Here is a 25,725-nt window from a genome sequence, read left to right as displayed (position 1 = left end):
CAAAAGTCCCAAAATCAGTTCCGAGAATCCCGAAAGTCCCAAAAATTCCGAAATACAGCCAAAAATCCCAAAAACCCCGAAATTACTCCCGACAATCTCGAAATACACCCGAAGGTTCCAAAAATCTTAAATAAGTCCCAAAAATCTGGAAATAGTCTCGAACGTCCCAAAAATACCCAAATTACTCCCTTTAATCCCGAAATAGTCCCGAGAGTCCCAAAAATCCCTAAATAACCCCGAAAGTCCCAACAGTCACGATATTAGTTCCGAGAATCCCGAAATAGTCCCGAAAGTCCCAAAAATCCCAACAGTCCCGAAATCAGGTCCGAGAATCCCGAAATAGGCCCGAAAGTCCCAAAAATCCGAAAATAGGTCCCAAAAATCCCGAATTAACTCTCAAAATCCCAAAATTCCTAATTAATCCCAAGAATGGAGAAATAGTCCCGAAAGTCCCAAAAATCCGAAATTAGTTCCAAAAGTCCCGAAATACTCCTGAAAACCCTTAAATGATTCCGAAAGTCTCAAAAATCCAAAAAGACCAAAAAAAACCGATATACTCCCAAAAGCCCCAAAAGTCCCAAAAATACCGAAATATATTCCGAGAATTATGAAATAGTCCAGAAAGTCCCAAAAATCCTGAAATAGTTCCGAAAGTCCCATAGTTCCTAAATTAGTCCGGAAAATCCCGAAATGATCCCGAAAGTCCCAAAAATCTAAAACAAGGTCCCAAAAATCCCGAAATGCGCCCGAAAATCCGAAATTATTCCTGAGAATCCCGAAGTAGTCCAAAATTACTAAAAATCTGGAAACTGTCCCGAAAGTCCCGAAATTACTCCCGACAATCTCGAAATAGACCCGAAAGTTCCAAAAATCCTAAATAAGTCCCAGAAATCTGAAAATAGTCTCGAAAGTCCCAAAAATACCTAAATTACTCCCGACAATCACACGAGCCCCAAAAATCCCTAAATAGTCCCGAAAGTCCCAACAGTCCCGAAATTATTCCCGAGAATCCCGAAAACCCCATGAATCCAAAATAAGTTCCAAAATACCTAAGTAAATAGTACTTGGGTATTTAGTAATCTCAAAATACTAAGTATTTGTGTATTTAGTACCCAAAGTGGTACTTTAAGTACAAAAGTATTTAGGTGTGCCCATCACTGCTTTGAGGGTTGACAGCTGTCGAATGGGCTGTCAATTTCTCTAAAAATAAGAAGAATTTCCCAAGAAGTAAACGTACTAGGTTTTAAGGCTCACTGTTCGCGAGTTCTATATTACATTTACACTATTTCAGTTGAAATCTGTCAAATCAACTGTCATTTTTAGTTGAGTAACAAAATATATTTGTTTAGCAAAATTACTGATTTATTGTATTAGATCGAACATATTTAACCTTCGGAGGACACACCTTTTTTATTTGACGTGAACGACACACTGGGGTAAATTGCACCCCAATTGAAATGTTGCTTTTAAAACACACAGCTTAAGCTTTTTTTTGCATATATTACGCTGGAAATATTTAGATAAAATAAATTTAAAATGAAATGTCTTATTGAATTTTTCAAAGGTACAAGATCATATAATTGCATGGTTAGCTTTTATTGACATAACGAAAAAGTTTATCAAAAATAGGCTTTGCACTGGGGTGTCTTACACCCCAGTGTGTCTTCTGAAGGTTAAAATGAATTTATGATCAAATTATGAATTAATAACAATAATTATATTTATAAATGGGGGATAGTTGGGCCGTCTGCTATATGTTCAGTACAAATAACTTTTTAAGATTTTGTTTTTATTTTATACCAAATTGGTGGTTTCCTAAACCAAAGTTTTCTCATTTTTAGTTAACGTTATTCAGGTTTGAATTTTGTAAATGAGAAATTAAAAAAAATATATATATAACCTAGCAGATGGCCCCAACTATCACCAGTTCACGTATGTTCAAGCGTATACCAAACACCCTGTATTTACTAATATTACAGACAACAAACTAAAATAGAAATGACGAAAAATTTTTTACTCATCTCTGTCACTTTCAACAAAAACTGATGCGTTTTGAGTTGGTTCACGCAAAAGACTGATAACTTCTTCGGAAATGGCATCTGCTTTTCGAAGATGAGGTCGTCTCATACTGGATATAACAGGATCAGACGTTATAATTAACATGCGAAATAAATCTTCGTTAGATTCCTTCGTGGTAATTTTTCGAGTGTAAAGCTCGTGATACCATCTGAAGTCTTTGTTGCGAGCATCCTGGGCTTCCTCAGAAAAATGCCCTACTGGCAAAGGCATACCAAAGGCAATACCAAATGCCATGAAAATTTAGTAATTTTTTAAATTCTTGGACGCCATATTGGACACAGAAGAATGACAGATGTGTCCAGTAAGGAAGGGCGTAATATTCGGTAACGATAACTTCCGATAACAGCCTTCGAATTTGCCATGAATGCGAGCCTCTAAATAGCAAATTTCAAAAAAATTCAATGATTTATTTAAATCCCGAAGGCCATATTGGATTTTGAATTTTCTAAAACTAGTTTGAAATTTGTAATAAGCGAACCTAAGAACCTCAAAATGCCAAATTTCATGAAAAATCAGTATTTTTTTAATTCTTGGACGCTATATTGGATTCGTTATTTTCGGTTTTTGAAAATTGACTTCTGGTTTGTCAAGCCACATCTTATAAATAATATGATGCTATATATATGGAAAAATTACATTAATCCTTAGTATTTTATGTTATTTGGTCAAGTGTAATAAAAGTGGCCGCCAGTCCTTAAAGGACCCCTTGGATTACTTTTTGGTAAAGGAATGAAGATCCTACTCTGCCCTACTCATTAGTTATACCGTTTTGAAGAAAATATTTCTTGAAAAATAAGCCGCGTTTTTAATCAAAATGGCCGCCGCTCTTTTTGGCACGAGTATGCGCGGCTATTTTTTTACATAAATCCTTAAAGTAATCCTTATATGTTATTTGGAACAACTGCTAAAGTTGGTCAAGTGTAATAAAAGTGGCCGCCAGTCCTTAAAGGACCCTTTGCATTACTTTTTGATAATGGAATGAAGATCCTACTCGACCCTACAAATTAGTTATACCTTTTTAAAAAAAATATTTCTTGAACAATAATCCGTGTTATTAAGATATTCATAATTTGGGAACAAAATTTTATTATGTAATATTTCATATGAAATCATCATTTCCCATCTTTAAGAAGTAACACCAAACCAGCAATTACTGTTGTAATTTAAAGTTTCCATTAAAAAAAATTTTAAGAAAGCTATCAACTCATAACTGTTAGAACAAGCCACGATCGAACTCATTGAATTAAATGGATTCAACGGCTTGCTCAGCACATATTATTAAAAATACTAACCAGTTTTCAGTTCGCTAGACATTTCTGAATAAGAATGGCTTTACTCCAGTTAATTTATCACAGTTTAAAAATAGGCCTTTTCGGGTAAAACATGCCTTATCCGACCACTGTGCGGCGTATAAATTTCTGACCTTTTGTTAATAAGAGTTCTTGCGAACATTAAGCTTTCAATTGTTTCGACATTAAGCCTGTTCCTGTATTTTTCAGTTTCAGTTTATTAATCATTTTGCTTATATCTACATAAATTTCAAATATAATCACAATATTGCAAAGCATGTATATGTATAACGTACTAGATATAAGAAAAGATAGGACATTTTATATGTTATTTTTAATGAGATTCATCTCCGCGGTAAAATAGCTAATGCCAGCTTATACTCTGCCAAATTGCTAAACATACACCTTTCCAAAACATTTTTCTGGTCCATAATCAGTCCCTTGCTTTGGAAAATAAAAAAGTGATTCCGCAAAAAAAGGTTAAAGAGTAAAATAGACAACTTCTGTTCCACCTTGCTATACAAAATCTTGGTGCCACAGAAGTTATTGAACAAAAATTTTAAAACTTAATTATTTTGTAATATATTCTTAATGTGAATGGAAAAAAGTAAAAAAATCGGAGCATATTGTAGGTCAAATGGAGTAGGGAGTAGATTTTAAATTTAAAAGAGAAATCGGAGTAAATCTACTCCGATCGTAGCCGCTGGTTGCACTTTTATATGAACTTTTTCGCATTATTTACATACTTCCACACATATGTATCTAAACGAAAAAGCCTTTGCACCAATAAAGCTAAAATTTTAATGAAATAGTGGAAATAGAGAAGAAACTATCGATAGTCATAAAGACTTTCGATGGCGGCTACAACAATCGATACTAACAACCTAAAAACGACACTATCGATGGTGTCGATAGTGGCAATAAAAGGCAAACCATCGGTACTATCAATAGTGCCATAGATAGTTTTCCAGCTCTACAATACAGCGATCTTCTATGAAAAATTTGTACAAATTATTTTTCGAGATTGGGATAAAGAAAAATATTTGGGTATTCACACAATTGGGATAGATTTGCACCAAATTTTGGGCAAATGACCATTCGTGTGGCATTCCCTTTAAACTTATATTTACACGGATGTTCTTAAAGAATGAACTATATTTTTACAAACAAACTAACCAAAATTCAATATCAACAAAAATATTTTAAAACTTATCAAAATTTGGTGCGGCTGTAATTTTTTCGACTTCTGCACATAAGTTTACTATGATTACTCGGCTGTGTTATCATAGTAGCTCAATGCCACGAAGTGCATTTTAAAATTTGCAGGCCTCATGCAATTATCGCGAATCATTGATTTGAAAGAACTAAAGTTCATCTCCACATCTACAGCTACTAAACTCCACTTCAAAGCTCGTTCGATTCGTCGTTATTTAACAATTAAGTAATAGGTTGTGGTGTTTTTTGTCGTGTTTATTTACTGTTATTCCACAGCAGTCAAATGTACGTTTTCCTCCAATTCTTCTAGTATTATAACCAAAAATTTTCGTTTTTTTTGGCCGAAATTACGATTTTTTAAAGGTAAAATGACGATTTTTCAGCAATATATAGCCCTGGATTTTCACGGAATTGTAACAATCGGCCTTAGGCATTTTAAATATTCGCAAATATTTGACTTACAAACAAAATACGGAAACTCACCACCACAGGCGAATCCATTTAAGGTGGCAGCACCGGCATAAAAGCAAAAAACTACACTAACCAATTATACCCCCAATGGCAACAAGAACAAAACAAACGTAAATAAACACATCATGACATCAGTACGAAAATCTAATTTCGCCTGTACATCACCTTATATGAATTCACCATGTCCTTCCTACGTAAGGTGAATAAAAACAATCAATCAGATGAAGGAACGATTTCCAGTGTTGTAAGACATAGAAGTATGAAAATGAAGAGATGACGTTAAAAAGGCAGAAAAAGTAAATATAATCAAAAAAGGCAAAAACAAAATTTATATTTTTAGTCAAGGAAGACATGAAACGTGTAAATCTGTAACTTGTTTACAGATACGACCCAATGCCTTAAAATCCTGATCCTGGCTATAAGTTTTGCGTTCGGTGTACACTACATTTTCTCACAGTTACAGTATCCAGTCCCTGGAGTCGAGATATTTAGAAACTCGGTATTTATTGGTTGATCTGGTTGAAAATAATATTGGGTATTAATTTTAAGATAAGAAATGCTTTTGAAAAAATTCAGGCGCTGGATATTTATAAACTCCGTATCTATTACTTTGGCGCTTTGCTTATGATCATGGCCGAAGAAAATAAGCAAAAAAAAATCCATTTTAAGCGCTTAGATAAGCACTAAAACATTGGTAAATATGCTTGCGAATTTTCTCCCAAAACAACAAAATTTAAGTGCAGTTCAATGTTTTGTTTTTTATTCAGTTTATTTCAAGGATAAAAAAAATAACAATGGGTATGCCCATGTGTGTTGCTTGATATTCTCAAATAAAAGAGATCTGCGCTGGTCGTTTTAATTTTTTTTAAATGTTCGTTATCCTCCACTTGGGATAAATTATTTTTATGCTCTTCAATAACACAATGCCTTCCCGTAGAGACTAAATATTGGTTTTAAATTCTTGTATCCAAGCAGAAATGTAATTGAAGTTACGGGATAATAAAAACCAAATCTGTTTTTATGTTATTATTTGTAAACATTTCTTTAGCTTGAGGAATAAAAGAAAACACAATGCCTTCCCGTAGAGACCAACCCTTGGTTTTGAATTTTTGTATCCAAGCAGAAATGCAATTAAAGTTACGGGTTAATAAAAACCAAATCTGTTTTTATTTTATTATTTGTAAACATATCTTTAGTTCTACAAATAAAAAGCCCAAGAAACGGTAAAGAAAAATGTGTTGAGCCAAATTTCCTTAAGCAGTACGAAGTTCTTAAGAAATTTGCTACGCTTTCTACAATGATTTGCTAAAGTTTGTTTGTGAAGGGTAAAAGGTAACCTTGTTTTCAACAGAAATATATGCCATCCATGTTCCATTATTTCATAAGGAAAAAGTGAGACAGCAGGCTGTAAAACGAAATAATAGCAATTTATTTCTTGACTCTTTACTTAAAAGGTCCGAACTTATCTTTATACAATGAAATAAGCAAAATAAGCATGATCGTTAAAATTAGGCTTGGAAACCCTGAATAAGCAAAATAAGCAACTCCAAGCAAAACCGTAAACTTTTCGGACCTGCTCATAATATACGAATTTACTGTTTACATGGCTAAATGAAAGATGAGGTTAAAAATGTAAAGTACAAAATTTTGTATGCGCCCTTTTCTCTCACGCCCGAATGCACTCTAAATGCGATCCGCTTGATCAAATTTGTCAGTGTGCCCGTTTTTGAAGCAGCAAGACATAAAGAAGCTAGTTCATGGATAAAGGGAACCTCGGCCATTCAGATATCCCAGACACATCAACGGACTACGGATGTATGAAGAAGAAACGTTTTTCATCTGGGATGCAGCACGGAGCGAGCTCTTAGATCTAAGAGTACAAACGAATCTTTATTTTTCGTGGCAGTCGGGAAGCCTGAAAAGCTTTCCGCTCACACATTGACAATGCGAATTCTCTTACTGAATGCTAATTAATATAGCTGCTTGGAAGCCCGGACATCGAAAGCAACGTATTTGCAAGGAAAGATTCGACCACATCTTAGTAAGAAGGCAGCACGGTAGGTACATACATACGTATATCAATGGTCCCATTTTAACGGTGTTTAAGTAAGAGAACGCACTTATCCGGGACCAATGTTGTAGTTACAAGATCATAGAAGAAGATTACGCACGCTTTAAGTGAAATATTTTTGCAGAGGTCTCACAGGTGGAAATAAGACTATCGGCAAAACTAATACCATCGAAAACGATTAGTATTACGTATGATATCACAGCGGTTTTATGCTTGGCCTATTTATGTATGAGGAAGGTTCTGCACTTCAGTCGTTTTAACCTTATACGTATAAGAATTTTTTTCTTTATGAATCGTTCGTGGTTTTCAACAGTATTTTTGCATGTCCAACGCAAAAGATTTAATCAGTCATTAGTACAATAAATAGCATCTTAGAATCAGCTAAGAACCCGCGTTGATTTAAAATTTTTTTGCAGACGGTGTTGCGCATCTATTCCATATAAATTAAGCTCGAAAATGTTCCCAAAAAGGAATACCCGTTATGAATGTCTCGACCATATATTCATTTAACCATCTAAAAAATTAATTCGTATAGCATAAACCTAAATAACTCCTACTCCGGCGCGAACTATCAGCACCATTATTTGCAAAAGTATCTTTTACTTCGCAAGTAATATCCGGACATCATGAATTTGAGCCTTATCAGACCATAAATACGGGGTTCCTAAATATATCGGCCCCTGTGCCACCTAGCGAGTTATTTGGTAGCCTATGTTGAGACCAAATGCCTAAGAAATAACCCCTGGAAATTTTATTGATATCCATATCCATTTTATTGATATCCATACACGGTTTTTTCTTAACAGCGGTCGCCAGTCGGCAGCTAATGGCAGACATCCGATTGTATTTCTGCCTGAAAACAGCTTCTCATAAAAATACAATCGTTGTTCGGCGTAAAACTGGGCGTAAACTGTCCACTTTGTGTGATAACAGCAAGGCGCACGCCGCAAATCAGAGGAGAAGCTCGGTCAAACACTAGCATATGTGTAAGCGCCAAACTATTATTATTATTATAAATAAACCAAAGAAATATGGCCGAAATGTCGTGCCATTAGTTTTTTGTCCAAGTCCGTATATCGCATCTCATCATACTAGCCTAATTAGTATTCAACACTCGGAAATAAATCAAACAGAAATGAGAATAAAAAGCAAGAACTCAAAAGTAGCCACTCAAAGTCAAAATAAAAATGAAAAGACAAACCTGAATACGTGCCTCGGGTAAACCAATTTTTTCTGCTAGCCTTTCGCGTGCAAATACATCTGGGTAGTGAGTCCGCTCGAATTCTGCAAAAATCAAAGAAATAAATATGCATATAGTACATATACATACATATATACATATGTGTAAGCAATTTTTACTTCTATCTTAAAAAGATACTTTAGAAAGTACACCATGTTCTAGAACCTCGTCGAATCTGTCAAATATGGCACACCCTTAAGCTCTAAAAATCTAGCCTAGGTAAGGTAAGGTTTAAAGGGCGTGTATAAAAAGTTCCATACTTCCACTTGCAGGCATGGTTTTCCATTGTGGTTGCCCTCTGTGAGTGAGTATCAGGAGAAGACACAATCCCAATTGTTCGATTATAAAGAGGAAAGAAAGACTAATCAAGGCATTAACCTGCTGATCCACTTGTTATCACAAAATAAATTAAGGAGGACCAAGAGTTCAACCTTCGATAACACTATCAGACTGGGGAAGAAGCGTGACCCTTGGTATTTGAATCACCTCCAATACAGGCATCGATTCAGAAAGTGGTGAAATGGTTCCCCATCGTTTTCATTGCGGCAGCTTTTACAAAGGGAATTTGTTGGAGAATTAATGCAATAACTGTGTCCTGTCGTGGAGCTGATAAGAACTATTACTACAGGGCTGTTGAGGTTAAGAACATCTAGTCTCTTTCCTATCTAACTGATGCCATATTGACCTTGATACCTCACAATAATCTCTTTTGGTTCATAAGTCATTTGTAACGTTTAAAGTTTATTCACCGATTTTTTCGATATGATCAGTGAACGGTGGTTATTGCATAGAGTTGTTGTCATCTCAGAGCGAGGTCCGCTACTGAATGGTTCCAAATTGATGTGGCATGGAAGTGTTTGCGCTTAAGAATAATAATGATAAAATATATTGCCTTTCTCCACCACAAAAGAAGCGCATACATATTAAGTTATCGATGATGCCCAAGAATGATAGAATACAAGATTGCGCCTATGAGGGAGGATTTTTGAGCGTAATTTTTGCGTGACGTCATCTTGGTGCAATTGCGAGAGAGAAATGCCAAAACGCATAGAAAAATATGTAAACAATAAGGGTATTCATACTATCCTCGTTAATGTATTAATTCGATATCTGGTAACTCGGTAACACTTTCAACTTCGAACGACCCTTATTCTTTTTCTGGTTAAAATTACTCTCGAATCAGCTGACGTAAAGTTCTTTTATTTATAAACATTTGTTAATTCCATGGTAGAAAGGTTTATTGAACTTTTGATAAAACGTATGCACTTTTCGCGGGAGAAAATTACTGTTACTCGTTAAGGTGGTAATGATATATTCGGTATGTACAGACTTGTAGGTGTATCTAATATCTCTTACCTCGGGTGGGGGTGATACAAGACAGACAACAAGTTTATTCTTAACAAATGAGAATTTATTTTAATTCTGACGTGATTTAATTTCTACAGCTCCTGATGTACTAAATGAAGTTTGTATGTATGTATATATTTACATGTATGATGTATGTTGTGATTATTTATTTAGGTGTGCATATCGATATTGCTGCATTTGCACTTAACATGTTCTTGTCAAGTGCGTATATTTATTTTTGTATCTGTAAATATGCCCTTTTATCTACATGAGATAAGGGACTAATGCATTGATCCTCTAAATATTTTATTGTTTCCATGTACATCTTTGCACTTGAGTATACAATCATTCTACGACTATAGGGGTATTCCCCAAATCTTGCAAAGCACGGATTGCATGGATTGCATAACTTGCAAACACACAACAAAATACATCGGAAACAACATTTCCTATCGCTGCAAGATATGCCAGATCGAAACCCAGGTATATATTTTGCAAAAAAGCATAGCAAGATAAATGCGACCCTGTACTAGTTGTTTTGTTGTTGCAATTGCTACATATTTCTCTCATTCCTCTCATCTCGCTCACTTCATTTTTTTTTTGCTGTCTCTTGTTATTGTATTTGATACATAATTTCGCTGCTTGCTACCCATGCATGCTTCAACTTTGCAATGTGGTGCTCTCGTACTCTTCGAAATTTGGAATAGTATTTTTGCATTTCGTGCAATCGGTGCATGGTGCGAGACTTCGAGAATACCCCTAAAGTCTTTAGTAGCATAAGGGGTGCTGTTGTGATCTTATCATGTGTGTGTATGTATTTTGTGTGTAAGTAATCTGAGAGTGCACTGCGATTTATGTGTTTTTATACTTATTAGACTGCATCGCTCCCCATACAAAGAAAAATCGGTTCTATTTTTCCATTAGAATTATAATATCTATTATATTTTAACACGTCCACCAAAATATTTCCGAAAAATATTAAGATTTAAGTGAGCTGGACCGATTTGAAAATACATCCAAAAATGGAGTTTTTTATGAATAAAAATAGTTTCTTAAAGATGTTTTTTGAAAAAATCCCCTTAAATGACAAAATGGTTTAAGCTTAAAAAATTTACATAAAAATATTAAAAAAAAATAAATAAAAATATCATTGGAAAGGCATTTTCTCACCCTTTTAATTTCTTTGCTAATAAGCTGATTCAAAGGATGAAAGAGAAAGATAGGCTGAACGAACATAATTCAAAGTTGAATTAAGATGTGTTGGTATTTGAAAAAAAAATGGGACACGAATGACTTTTTTTTGCATACAAATAAAAAGAGTGGGCAAATACCTTTCTACCAAGATCCCATAAGTCTAAATCAGAATAGTTTTGGCCCAGTTATTTAAGTTTTTCGTAAATCAATCTTTGAATAAAGTAAAAAAACAGCATCAAAAATCTCATTATTACGATTCCGTTGAAAAGATTTTTAAATATTTTTAAGCAGATTTTTTAAGCCTAATCTGTTTTGTCATATGAGGGGACTTTTTTCAAAAAGTTCTTTAAGAAACTATTCGTATTCATAAAAAACTCCATTTTTGGAGTTAATTTCAAATCGGTACAGCTCGCTTAAATCTTAATATTTTTCCGAAATATTTTGGTGGACGTCTTAAAATATAATACATTTTGTAATCCCGGCGGAAAAACCGCAACTTTTTTTGGTGATGCAGTCTAATATATATATATATATATATATATACTTTCACGAATATAAAATTTTATTAAACATTTTTGTAAACTTTTTGGGTGTGCATTTTTGTAGCCTATTCAATTTTAATATAATAGTGTGCAAGTTTGAATTAAAAGTCAACGGTAGTAGGCTACACGTAAAGTTGAATAGGTTACAAAACTGCATACCCAAAAGGTTTCTAAAAATTCTGCATTTTCGTGAACATTTCGTAAAGTTGTATGGCCTTATTCATAAAAAATAAAAAAGGTTTATAAACTAAAAAATGTCAATTTATTAAGCTCTTTAAACCTACTTTATTTTTTACGAATAAGGCCATTAAACTTTAACTTATTTGGTTTTTGTTATGCAACAGACTACACAAAATTTCAGTTTATTTTAAGTGATGGACAAAATTGAACGATAGTAAGGTTCATAAAATAGAAGGTTACGACATGGTACTGTCAAAAATTTGTTTTCCTCCAATGACGTAGTTGCGAATTGAGTTCTGATTGGCTGAAATATTTTAAGAAGATGGAGAGTACACAAAACGCAGAAAATATAGTTGCCGTATAGCATATTTTAGGAATCCTAATCAAATGGGGGTTTTTGATATAAAATCGTGACAAAGCTTATTATAACAACATAAAATGTTATAACTTCACGTGAAACTGGATTAACATAATAATATTCGTACAATAGTGACAAATGAAATGTAAATCGAATGCTTATTGAAATTTGCTGGTGATGTTATTCTTGAAAGTGAGCAAAATTGGCAAAATTTCGCTACCGAAATTGCAATTCATCATTAGGCATACGGTAAAACCTAAATTACCTTTTTCAGTGTAATTTTTGCAATCAAAATAGCGCACTTAAATTTTTAATAATTTAAATAAAATCAAATACGCAGAAAAAAGCACAAGCTTCAACGCAAATTGTCGAACGGTAAATATCAGGGTTACACATATTTGAAGAAAACTTGATGTATTTTTGACTAAAATAGTGTATTTTTATAAGATAATTTTTTAAAAATCTGGCAACTCCAAAAATTGAGCCATCTACGTCATCAAGATGGCGGCCATGGCTGATGTCGTAACCTAGTATTCTATGAACCTTGCATATAAGCAAAGAAAATTGGGTTGCCAATGGAAGAAAAAATTTAAAAAGTGTGTTTTTTAAAAAGTTTTCGATACTACGAGTACTTTGCAAAGTATCGAGTAAAACCACCAAATAAGGTATCGAGTATTAAAATACTCATTTGTATACCCTTAGTATAGATGCTCACTAGGGCTCTCGCATTGCTCTGTGAAAATCGTATTCTAGGGATCAAAATAAGAAACTTTGCCGAAGGAACAATACCTCTAAAACGAATACTGATGTCCGCCAATTTGGGTCGAACTTTTGGGTAGGGGCAAATTTTGAAAAATCCCAATCGAGTCCAAATGTATGACCGACCCCCACTAACTTTGGACGGCCGATCCACTCATGCCAGTGGTACACCCCCTGGAACTCCCCTGGGGGGTTCCCCATACAATCATTTCAAAAAATCACCATTTTTGGCCTTTACATGAAAAAATCAGCTAAATGGCTATGTTTTTTCTTTATTTTTATTTATTTATTTATAATAATATTTATTATTTATTTATAATAATATCTATTTTTTCTCTTAAGAAATTTATTAAGTCAGAACATATGTAAATGAAAAAATTAATTTAAGTGAGTTATAGAAAAGAAACTAAAAAAAATTATTGTTTGAAGTCTTTTTTACTTTCAAGTCTGGGCAATTTCGCACGGCTCTCTAATGTCGTCGCTATAACAGCCTCTACATTTTCCGGTATAACCCGTTTGGAAACGCTAGCTAGCAATTGAACATGTCGTTCCGTTCCTTGTATGTGTGATGGAATTTTTGGATCATTAAACGGTGGATCATCTTGATTTAAATATTCTTTCAATGTATCGTACGGAATGCTTCGCGTGAATGGTGGTTCAAATACGATATTTATATCATTCAAATTGATCATTTCCGTATAACTTGTTTAGTTTATATCTGGTTTTTTATAAACTTCCATTGGCTCGTCAACATCGGTTCGATAGCGTAGAATTTTCTTGATGGCACAGTCGCGCTTTTCCTTGCTATCATCAAACAACATTGATGACAAGATATTTTCCGAATGCGCATAATATGAATTATCTTTAATTACTTGATTGACAATTTTGCGTAAACGAGGTTCTAGAAATCGTGACCAACCAATGAACTTGAAAAATAATGCACTGCCGTACACGACAGAGCTGTAATACTTGATATTGAAGTACATTGTCACATAACATTTAATTATAAATTCAACCAGAATTCTTAAATTTGCATCTGGATTTTCCGTTGTCACATATAATCGCAATAATCTAGCGGCCTTGGTGAGCCACCGAGAATGTACAATTTTCCCTGGTTTGATGTTAGCCAGATCCACCGGAACCACGCCGCTAGAAATTGCATGGGCCATGTCGTATAAGTACTTCGAATCGGTGGAAAATTCAATTTTTTCTGGAGCGGGGGGCATGTTTTTCAACTCAATTTTCTGGAAGCCGTCCACCACCTGAAAATATATAATAATAAAATAATTAAAAATGGTTGACAATTATAATAAATGAGTGATAGCAATAACTTACCGGAAGAGTTTCACAAGTTTCGATTTGACGGCTGTTTTCCGGTTGCCGATCTTGGTCCAGTGCTGGTTGATTTATCCAAAGCTTCAAACAAATGCCGAAACGGAAGTTCGTTGAAGTGTAGAAGGCAAACGAACCAATGCAATGGTCTTTTTAACAGCAATTCGAATCGTCGTATAATTCCACCGTGTGGGCCAGTGTTTGTTGGCTCACCGTCAGTGCATATTCCAATTAATGCATCCAGTGATATATTTTTATACCCGAGCGCACTTGTGCACAAGGGTATATTAATTTTGTTCACATAACGGTTGTTTGTAACAGCCAAAACGAATCGAGATAGATATAGACAAATGTATACATAAATGATCAGGATGAAAAAAGAAATCGATTAAGCCATGTCTGTCTGTCCGTCCGTCTGTCCGTCTGTCCGTCCGTCCGTGTACACGATAACTCGAGCAAAAATTGAGATATCTCAACGAAATTTGGTATGTAGGTTTCCCTTACTCCAAGGTAGGTTGGTATTGGAAATGGGCGAAATGGGACTGTAACCACGCCCACTTCCCATATAACGGTAATTTCCAGAAATACGAAAACTGCGATATTTTAGTAACTATTGAAGATAATTCACTCAAAATTGATACTTACAATAATTTTTAGACGAAAAATATGAATATTATACATTTTTGGAAAATGGGCGTAGCCACGCCCACTTATGGTTACATGTGTATATCTAAGGAACCGCTGCACCAATTTCTTCCAAACTTCGCACAGTTGTTGGCCTTCGCACAGCATACCAAACGGCCGAAAATTTTTAAAATCGGACAATAACCACGCCTACCTCCCATATAACGGTAATTTTCAGAAATACGAAAACTGCGATATTTTAGTAACTACTGAAGATTATTCACTCAAAATTGATATTTACAATAAGTTTTAGATGAAAAATAAGAATATTATAAATTTTTGGAAAATGGGCGTAGCCACGCCCACTTATGGTTACATGTGTATATCTTGGTAACCGCTGCACCAATTTCTTCCAAATTTGGCACAGTTGTTAACCTTGGTATAACATACGAAATGGCCGAAAATTTTTAAAATCGGACAATAACCACGCCCACATCCCATATAACGGTAACTTAGAGAAATGCGAAATCTTCGATAAATCAGTAAATATTAAAGCTAATTTATTCAAAATTGATGCTTGCAACAATTCTTTACCAAGAAATACGCTTAAGACAAAATTTTGAAAAATGGGCGTGGCACCGCCCACTTATGATCACATATATGTATCTCGGTAACCGTTCTACCAATTTGTACCAAACTCGGTGTGGTTATTGTGCTTGGCAATTAAAAGCAAAACGTTGAAAATTATTGAAATCGGACTAAAATAACGGCCGCTTCTCATATAACGGTAAATTTCAGAAATGCTTGAAACTTCAATATTTCGAAATTGAAGGACGCTAATTTACTCAAAATTGATACACCCCGGCATATCGTGTAGCGGTAGCTTTCGGAAATGTGGAAAACATATATTTAATAATTGCGCCGGGTATTTAATGTTCGGCTCCGCCCGAACTTAGACTTTCTTACTTGTTATCGTTGAAAAAACCATTTAATTTGGTTGTTTTGTATTCAGCGGTTTCATGTTCCAGTCTTACGTAACCAATCAATTCAGAATTGGGTTCTCTTAAAATAACAAGATGAGGTTCTTTTACCATCCTAGTATGATACTTCTCATCAATTTTAGCTATCGTTAAAGTATCATCTTTTCTGCCATCGAATGAAAGCGCTAACAAATTGGTATCATCTAACCATTTGCGAAGCACTTCTTGTCTGCATTTCTCTTTTTCTCTGCGAACTTTCGATTTATCCATGATGAGAGGTTTCCCATGCTTATCTTTAATTTTAAAATCTTGCAAAAGAGCGGTTCCCAATGCTGATGCTACTCTGTCAGGCACACCAAATCTGTCACATACCAAGGCAAAGTTAAAACAATCGTATCTCTCTGTGTATTGAGAACTTGTGCTTCTATCCATATCTTCTTGAACCGGTGGCGGTGCGTATGTTGAATCATCGGGATCTTGGTATGTTGGCATTGATGACATAGACGTTGCTCCTTGCTCTTCAGTTTCCATCACAAATGCATCCATTGTTAGTCTTCTCTGATTATGTTGATCGTGCATGAACTCTTTGGGGCGTTCGGGAACCCAGCCGCATGCACATAGAGCTGCCTTCAAATCGCATTTAAATGTTCCAATGTAAAAAATTGTTTCCAGAGATTTTACATACTCTGTAAATTTTTGGGTGTTGTTTCTTCTCTTGATTTGCTCTTGATACTTGTCAAGCAATTTATTCAATTTATTAAATACACTTTTTTTCAGCATTATTTCCATACCAAGTTTTTCCCAAATTCCAATCAACTTATCTTGTACTTGAATAGTGAATGATTTATGGGAAAACTTTTTTGTTCTGTTTTAGCACGTTCGCTTAAGTAAAAATAATATCTCAAGATATCCAGAGGGGTTGGTAAATTAAGATCAGTTAAATCAGTAGACACACCAAAAACAGTAACATCATGCTTGGGTATATGACTCATTGTGTGTAGAGGATGGTGGATTCATTGTAAACTTTTTGATCACAGTGATGCCTTGGTTTTAAAAGGGTTGTAAAAACGCTAATTTCTAATAATTTTTTTTAATTTCTTTTCTATTACTAAGTTAAATTCATTTTTTCATTTACATATGTTCTGACTAAATAAATTTTAAAAAGAAAAATAAACTCCAAAAAGAAAAAACATAGGCATTTCGCTGATTTTTTCATGTAAAGTGCAAAACCGGCGATTTTTTGAAATGTTTGTATGGTGAACCCCCAGGGGGGTTCCAGGGGGTGTGCCACTGGCATCGGTGGGTCGGGCCTCCAAAGTTAGTGGGGGTCGGTCATACATTTGGACTCGATTGGAGCACTCTAAATGGGTCAAAGTGGGATTTTTCAAAATTTGCCCCTACCCAGAAGTTCGACCCAAATTGGGGGACATCAGAATTCGTTTTAGAGGTATGGTTCCTTCGGCAAAGTTTCTTATTTTGATCCCTAGAATATGATTTTCACAGAGCAATGGACGATTTTTTTGCCTCCCCACAAATCGACCCGGCCTAATGCCCACTCAATACCGATAGTATCGTTCGAACCCTAGTCATCGGGTTCTGAGCAAAGTTTGAAATTTCAAGTATCTAGCTCATCAGGATGTTGGGTAAATATTGATTGCAAGATCTGACTACACACAGGTGAAATTTAATAAAAGCTTATAAATAACTAAAAAAAAAGAAAATTCATCGAAATTTAATAATGCATGTAGACTTCGCAAACATACCCTTTTCCAGGCTGTCGATTTGTTCGTTTGTGAATGAAGTGCGATTTCGTTGAAGTTTTCGTTTAAGGCGTAATCTCATCTGGGAGTCTTCATCCCCTGAGGAGTTGTGATCTGAGTTGCCGTCCGAGGTACTTTCATGAGAGTTTGGATGTGACGCCTCGCCAGAAAATAGATCTAGAATGAGAATTGTCAAATATTTAGATCTTGTCGATATTGTAATTGAAGAAATATGTATATATGCACACATTCAAATACACCTGGTTTTGTCAAAAAATACTGCAAACTAGCGACCTAATCATCACACTTGTAACACCATCATGTCTAGCTACAGTCAAGCAGGAGTTTCATAGCCATAATTATATTATAATCGAGTACTCTGTGATGAAAAACTATGTATATATGTATGTACATTAGATGCCTTATTTTCTCCATACATTTTGCTAAAGTACTACCCTTCCCACCTTTAGTTCACTTTACAAGACCCATTTCAGACACGTCAAGTCTTGCTTTCAAGTCTGCTCGGTTAGTAGGAGAAGGAGGTGAGAAGAGAGGCGAAGAGTACATTCGTCTCACCTCCTTCGCTTACGAACGAGCAGACTTGAAATCAAGACTTGACGTGTCTGAAAGGGGTGTAATAGTATTTCAGATCTTCCCTAGGGATGAAACGTTACCATGCAGGTATCGATACTTTTACTTGGAAGTAGTATCGATACCAGAAAAATATCGGATCTAAAGTATCCATACCTACTCATATCGATACTTTCGTTATGAACTAAATATGTTAAATTTAGTTCTTTATGTCATAAGTTAACTACATATATCGCTAGCTTAGAGTCAAAAGCTAAGTCCCAATTTCAAAATTGTACAGGAGAGGAAAAATACCTCTTATAGCCATATTCTTCAAGTATTTCGCAAAATTCTGAATACAACATTTTGTCTGTCTAAAGTAAAGCAAAACTCCTTACGAATCAGAGGGATTTGATCTTTATTAAAATATTTCGTACTATTTTGACCTTATTGAATTTTCGGAGCTTTTCTTGGACTTAACAAATTTTGCTTTCCTTAAATATAAACGAGAAAGCATAAAGCGAGGACCTTTACCCTTTTCGAAACGATGCATTTTTAATTTCTCTAGCCTCCTGTATCAAAATATGAATTTTTATAAAAAGTGGACTTAGCAACTTTTCACTCTAAGCTAGCGATATGTTTAATGATGAATGGTATTTAACCGTATATGTAATACTTCTATATTGATAGTAAGGTATCTTCACAATGTGTTTTTATTCCGCAATCAAACGGAGACAGCCTATCAAATAAATCTTTGCTTGTGCTAGTATAAATGTATATTTGTGAACTACTACAAACAAACAACTATCAAGTCACTCCAGGAGCGGTTTAAATAAACAACATTAATAAATTTAAAAAAAAAAATAACCAACAATTTTTCCCTGAAAGTAATTGGTGCAAGCTTTGTGGTAACCGGCGGATTTGAATAAGCAGCAAGAGATGTATAAGTTACACTTGAAGCGATCACCATAACCGCTCTTAAAATATATACTGTGAGGATACGTGCCTTCCTTTCCAGCATCTTAGCCGGAATGTAGCGTCTACCCGTTTTCCATAATACGACCCATTTTTAACTAAATAGTACAACATACCGACGCACGCAATACGAATTAATTTTCCTTACTTTTTTGCTTCTACAAACAGCACAGTTCCGCACGATTTTTGGGTTTTTATTGCTTTTAAAATTAAAATTAAATTTTTTTAAATATTGACGGTTACTGCACCGCTCCTGATTTCTTATTGTTTTCAAAGGTCATTCTGGGTACATTGGCTGGTTGGTTTTCTCATTCTATCATTGTATATCTGCATATGGGGGTGTACTTTCAACGTACTGCCAATATATTAGCTGACCAACCGTCCTCCTCTGAAGAGGATTGTCCTCCTCAACCGTGATTTGTCCTCCTCAAAAATATTTTCCTTCTCTGTCCTCCTTTTAAGCAAAAATGTCCTCCTTGTCCTCTTTTTCAAGTTTTATAGCAGTGATGACATTTTCAAAAATTTCGTTCTGAATATTATTATGGCCTAATCGCACACAATCATTGTATTTAAAACAAGTTTATATTTTCCAACTTTCAGTTAAATGATGTAAACCTTTGATTCAACTAACCACCTGTGAGAGTTGAACAGTGTAAACGCCCTTTAGCCTTATTTAATACGGCTTTCTCACGACACCTCAATTACGTAGTTCGATCTCTCATTCGTAATTCGCCCGAATTACGTAAGTCGCCACAATAAATTTTGGGAGTGAATTACCTGATTTGTTGGTAATTCAGATCCAATAATCCTGAGAATTATCTCTAATTTTTATCGGAAATTTATCGACACCAGTTAACAAATCAAAACTGGCACTTTTTCTGAGAACGAAAATAGTTTAATACCGAAACTTGTAAATTTTTAGCAACTTGTAGCGAAGGAAACAAAACAAAACACAAAGATAGAGAACTGTCAAGTCGAATTAGAATGTGAGTGTGGGAAAGGGATAATAATATGTCCCCACGCGCACTGCCAATTACGTAGTTCGCTTCTGAATTATTTTGGTGAATTACCCCGTTTACACGACTCATTCCTAATTCGATTTGACAATTTATTGTGTTTTTCCTTCATTTCTTCTTTTATTTGTTTTGATTTTTCCTATTCTCTCTTGCTTTGACAGCTGAGTTCGATAAATTTCCGATTAAAATTAGAGACGGCAGCGATTTGTTCGTAATTCGCATGGTAATTGGATCTGAATTACCTACAAATGAGGTAATTCGTCCTCAATATTTTGTATGGCGAATCACGTAATTCGAAGGGTAATTGGGACGCCAATTACGAATGGTAGAGCCAATTACGAATGGGAGAGCAAACTGCGTGCCGTGCGAACTTAGTATAATTCGCGATCGTAATTGGAGGATCGAACAAACTAATTCACGGTGCCGTAGGAAAGCCGTATTACCTTTTACAACACTGAAAGACTAGCGAAATTATTGTCCAACATATGTCATTTTGTTTACGAGATATGTATAATTTTTATCAGGGGCAATATTTGCGTGTGGGGAATTTTCATCTTGATAAAAGCATTTGTTAGATGGCTTAAAGCAAGTATGTTCGTTGCATTGGGCGCAAATATGCTTAAAAAAATAGAAAATGTGTTATTTCACATCCAAGTACATAATCAAAACTCAAGACTTTTTTTGGGGGATGTTTTCCGGGAAATTTGCCACATATTCTTATTACTGTAAACAAGTTGTTCTTGTATATATATATATATTAGGGTGATCCAAAATAACTAACCTGGCGAATTTATGGCCTTATTTACTGAGAAGGAAAAATTTTTATTTCAATTTAAAAAGGTGTCAGTGGGCATTTGAAATTTTCTATGTAAAAAACATGTAAAATAATTTGTTTTCATTAAAAATTTTATAACTTTTGACCCGTTAAAAAAAAAGTAATAAAGAAGAGATAAATGGTTTTTCTATGCATAGGGCATTTTCATATAGGGCATTAAATTATCTAAAAAATTACCCTGAAATAGGTTGTCTTAGCGACGACTTAGTATTAAATATGTTAATGATATTGCTGAATAGAGCTGCAAAACTATCGATTGTACTATCGATAGTTTTATTTTTGATAGTGCCGGTACATTGAAATTTTGTGATCTTTACTTAAATAAGTAACGCTGTGAATTGAACTAAGGAAAATATTTAGAATTTCACGCTTAAAATGTAGTATTTATACTTACATATGTGCAATATTTATATTTACATATGTACATAAGTACATATGTACATATTTTACACATTTTGTTCGGGATGCCGTTTGGATCTAAATAGATCCAATTGGATACATGTTTAGACGAATTTTTGCGAGATACTTATTTTTTCCGATCAGTATAAATGTGGATACTTTTTTAAATAGGCCAAAATTGTATATTTTCTATAAAGTTTTTTTCGTTCAAAAATCGATTTCCATTAAAGATGGTAGAAAACATTATGTGAAATTGAAGCATTTTGTTTTTTGTGAATGAAGCAATGAACATATTAAGAGATGTCACCAAAATAGGTATAAGCGCAATTGTTTTAATTAGCTAGAAAGGGTGCTTTAGTGATCTCTTTCATATCACTTATTTTCATTTCTTAAAAAAAACCGACTTCAATCTAATATATAAAAATCTCGTGTCACGGTGTGTGTGGTCGAACTTCTCCTAAACGACTCGACCGATCTTTATAAAATTTTTTGTGCATATATGGTAGGTATGAGAATCGGATGTAAAGTATATTTTATACCGCTAGGTGCAGGGGGCGTGGCACCTCTTATACAAACCGAATTTTTCATACTGCATTTCTCTGAAAGTGTTCACGGTAGAGTACTCAAACATGGTATGGAAATATATGAAAACAAGCGCATACTCATGGAGAAAAATTGTGGTTATTGGGAAAGGGGGTGTGGAACCACCCATACAAACCGAAGTTTCCATACTGCATATCTCTGGAAGTGTTCGTGGTAGAGTACTGAAACTTGGTATGGAGATTTCATAGTCACATGGTCATGAAGAAAAATTGGGGCTATTGGAATAAAGGAGTGCACCTCTCATACAAACAGGATTTTTATACTGCATACCGCACTGATGCTATTACGTATCTTTGTATGCATATACACGTTTTCTAGGTTATTTACCAAACCGTAATATTAGAAGATAAATGCGTCACTGAAAATTATGAACGTGGAGTGTTGGTGAAAATGTTGGACCAAAATGTTTCAATAAAAAAAAAAAAAAATTTGCCGGGACGAAGTTCGCGGGGTCTGCTAGTTCTTATATAAAAATTTAAGATTATCGTTAATTTCTTCATGATACAATGATCGGATTTAAACCAAACTAGTATGGGACAACCTATGAGGTAACACCTTCCTTTAAAAAAAAAAGATTTATTGTAATGGGCTAACGTGGTCCAAAGATATGCGGTAACATATATAAAAAAAAAAAAATACGCCGAATTGATAACCTTCTCCTTTTTGTGAAGTCGGCTAAAAAGAAAAAAAGATCTCAGTGTCGTTTCAAATACATACACTGTTTAAAAAACTAAATTTGATTTATTTAAGGAAATTTGTATGAATTTTACTGAAACGACTTTAAATACACTAAACATTTTTTGTTTAAATGTACGCATATTAAGAGAGGTAACCAGTTTCCTACTTTTACATACATGCAGTTTTAGAGTGTACAGGTACGAATGTAACATATTAATTATTATTTATTATACTTACTTTGCAAATTACTTATGCGCAAAAAATTTAACTTACAAACTGAAATTATAAATGTTTGATTTTATGGAAAATAAAAATATATACATGTATTCCAAGTCCTTAGGATGGGTTAAATTGTGTATTTTTCTTGAAAATGTTTTGTTTTCTTACAAATTATGAGATGGATACGTAAAAAAAGAAAATATGATACATTTAGATACATTTTTTGCTTGGTCGGTGATACATTTTCTTGAGACGGCGCGGCAACACTGGTTCGGAGTTGAAGTTCCCCTACATATATAATACAATAGTATACGATACTATCGAAAATATCGATAGTATGTTTCATACTATCGAATGGCGTCACTATCGATAGTTTTGCAGCTCTATTGCTGAACGAGGTATAGCATTGGTACAAAATTATAATCGAACTTTGACGAAAGATGAATACCGAAAGCTGTTTCTTTTGCAAGTAATTCAATTAACACTAAATGATTGAACAAGTAATTTTTAAGCAAAAAACACAACCGACTTCAACTCTCATATAAAATTTAGGACTACCGTGACTTTTTTCATGATCCAATGATCGGATCTATACCAAATCAGTATGGGACCACCTTAAGCGGTAACATATAAAAAAACTATTCCGACGAATTGACAACCTTCTCCTTTTTTTGAAGTCGCTTAAAAATAAATAGTCAAAACTTGTTAATATATGGCGGTCTTATACTTATGCAACGCAGTGTATTATTAACTTGTTTAACTTGTGTTTAGAGAAACTTTGAATTGTAAATTTATTCGTTATTTATGTGTTAAAATATAAATATAAAAAAATGTTTGTGTTTTCAATGTGGAGAATTTGTCCTCCTGGAATGCTAAAAAATTCTGGTCACCTTACAATATAGAAGTATTACAATATGTATTTAACACAGACAATTCTTTGGAAAAGATTACAAGAAAGTTAATCACGTTTAAGAAAAAAATTTTTATAAACAATTTTTTTGGAGAAAAAGTCTTCTTCCCACGAATATGAGTTTTTCTAGAGATTTCAGTGCAGTGGAAATACGATATTTTAAAAAATGTCTGTTTATTACTTTACCTGGTAAAATTCCACATACAAATGAAAGTGTAAAGAGTATAGAAACAAAATTATTCGGATGAAATTTTATGAAAAGAAATTCTTAAAAGCATTTAAAATATGAAAGATTTTCTGGTATCAGGATCCCGCGAACTAGAATATTTTTTCTATTTAACATCTACTTTTCTCCAGAATAGAAGCGAAGATGGCGTTTAAATTTTCTGGAATATTGCGGTTTTTTCCCAGGATTTTTTTATTCAACTCATTTTACCCTACTCATTGTACCCTACTCTTTGTCTTCATAATTTTCTTCAATAACAGATCTATACTCCGACTACCTTTAGTATTTCCCACTGGTCTTTTCAGCCTGCATATGTATTTGATTTCATTTTGCTCAAGGGCCTTCACATGTTAATGCGCGTTAAACCTGTACAGCAGCAATGCGCAGAGGAGCTTTTATTCTGCGCGTGCCTATACAAAATGTATAGAGAGCTTAAAAGAGATTTGCCCGCGGGCAAGGCGGTGCCCATCAGTGCTGTAGAGTTACGCAGTGAGCTTAACATCGTGTCGAAATGTCTGTACTGAGCATTCATCCAGTTCCCTCTTCCACTCGAACAGTTGGGCCGTTTATACGTCGCATTACATCGACTTTGGTGAGCAATTGGAGCGTGTGTTCTTTGCATTATATCGACTTTGACGCATTATCGCGGTCTTCGCTGGCAATGAAGCAGCCTTTTGGCGCTTCATATTCGGAATAACAGTTGGAGAAAAATTTCCGAAGCCAAAATTACTTGGTATCGATCGAAGAGTATCGAGTATGTACTTTTATTTACTTGTATCGTTTAATCCCGAATATTCCCTCCGGCAGAAGAATATGAAAATAGGACACTGAAATTCTAACTAAATGGAAAAAATTTCAGTACTGCAAAAACAGAAATGATAGATTCATTCATCTTTCACAAGAGAAAAACAAAAGATATCCAACCCGCTGGTTTTAGCAGAGGAGGAGGAAGGCACCCACTGCGATGGAAAGTGGAGAATGTCTTGGCTTCTCTTGGCATTTCCAATTGGCGTCAGTTGACACAGAAGAGAAAAGACTGGCGTGCTTTGTTGAACTCGGCCAAAATTGCTTAGGCGATTACAGAGCCAAATAAGAAGAAAGTATTTCCCTATTTTTACTAGTTCAAACATAATACGATTTAAAATCTGTTCCCTGTTTTAAGAACTACATTAAAGTAGCTACAATTTTGGGAATGATAATTTTGGAAAAATTACTAATATCTGGAAAATACTAACGAATAAATTTAAAAATTCGTGAAAAAAGTACCAAATAGTCACTTTATGCCGTGTGGGTAACTTTAGTTTATTCAAAAACTGACTACGCCATTCACTTATTCTCTTTTGTTTTTTTTTTCTTGGGCAAGGTGAATGATTTCCATATCAGTATTTAAACCTTTCGAAAAGTAGTAGTGTCGGAGCCACAGCCGCTAAACTTAAACGTAAAATTGGTGATAATGCAAAACCGCATATGTGAGTAGTCCACTTGCAAACAGCGTTATGTGATTTTAAATTAGAAACCCATAAATTTGAAAAAACGACTACGACAACAAGTAACATTTAAATTGAATCTTTTTTATTATTACCTGAAAATTTGGATAAATAAGAGCCTTTTAAAATTATAACATAACATACCATGACATAAGATAACATTAACAGTCTATACATATATTCATCAGAAGATGGATACTTTTGAAAGTTTATAAATAAGTATGATAGCGACTTTTGGAAGAAGAGTTAACATGTTATGCTATTTTTTCAGAATACAAAAAGATTTTGCACTGTGTTGTTAGTGGACATGAAACTACTTTAAATCTTCTTCTTCTTCTTATTTGGCGCTGTAACCGCCTAAGCGAT

The 25,725-nt window shown here is 34.4% G+C and overlaps 1 protein-coding gene across 1 annotated transcript in view; it reads right to left on the bottom strand.

Annotated features, from left to right (window-relative positions):
• LOC118745547 (paired box protein Pax-6) overlaps window positions 1-25,725 on the bottom strand; it is a 484,830-nt gene that overhangs the window by 149,704 nt on the left and 309,401 nt on the right. Inside the window, exons 4-5 of the mRNA XM_036479010.1 lie at window positions 17,445-17,618; window positions 8,327-8,409 (exon numbers count right to left, since the gene is read on the bottom strand). Coding sequence (XP_036334903.1) covers window positions 8,327-8,409; window positions 17,445-17,618 — 257 coding nt within the window. The remainder of the gene's footprint in view (window positions 1-8,326; window positions 8,410-17,444; window positions 17,619-25,725) is intronic.

This window comes from Rhagoletis pomonella, unplaced genomic scaffold (assembly GCF_013731165.1).
Source record: "Rhagoletis pomonella isolate Grant_MI unplaced genomic scaffold, Rhpom_1.0 Rhpom_scaffold_00009, whole genome shotgun sequence".
Taxonomy (NCBI): Eukaryota; Metazoa; Arthropoda; class Insecta; order Diptera; family Tephritidae; genus Rhagoletis; species Rhagoletis pomonella.
The sequence above is the reverse complement of the archived record's forward strand: the minus strand, read 5'-3'. Positions and strand labels throughout refer to the sequence as shown.